This window comes from Penaeus monodon, chromosome 29 (assembly GCF_015228065.2).
Source record: "Penaeus monodon isolate SGIC_2016 chromosome 29, NSTDA_Pmon_1, whole genome shotgun sequence".
Lineage (NCBI taxonomy): Eukaryota > Metazoa > Arthropoda > Malacostraca > Decapoda > Penaeidae > Penaeus > Penaeus monodon.
Window position 1 is genome coordinate 30,627,496 of NC_051414.1, and position 334 is coordinate 30,627,829.

Here is a 334-nt window from a genome sequence, read left to right on the forward strand (position 1 = left end):
CCAAGAAAACTACAAAATCATGAAAAAATATAACGAGATAACATGCAATATTGAAAAAAATGACCTGGAATAACTCTGGCTGCGGGTTATAGCGAAGCGTAGCCTCAACAGCAACATTGCCAGGATGGAGCGTAGCTTGCAGGAGATAGCTTCTTACGTCACTGGTTGTGTCTTGGGGCGACAACTGTTTGTTGGATCTGGACACGCGACCTGTTATGACCCGGATCTGAGGGGGGGGAGGGGGGAGGTACGGCAGCTGGTTAGGGGTTTTCAAAATGTGTTTTTTAATTTTTTGTGCTTAGTCGTTTCTCTTTTTCCTTTTTGAAAAAATGGG

General features: G+C 44.3%; 1 protein-coding gene across 1 annotated transcript in view; it reads right to left on the reverse strand.

The window, feature by feature from the left end:
• The window catches only part of LOC119591839, a 6,446-nt gene that overhangs the window by 1,751 nt on the left and 4,361 nt on the right, over positions 1-334 (reverse strand). Inside the window, exon 4 of the mRNA XM_037940584.1 lies at positions 65-226. Coding sequence (XP_037796512.1) covers positions 65-226 — 162 coding nt within the window. The remainder of the gene's footprint in view (positions 1-64; positions 227-334) is intronic.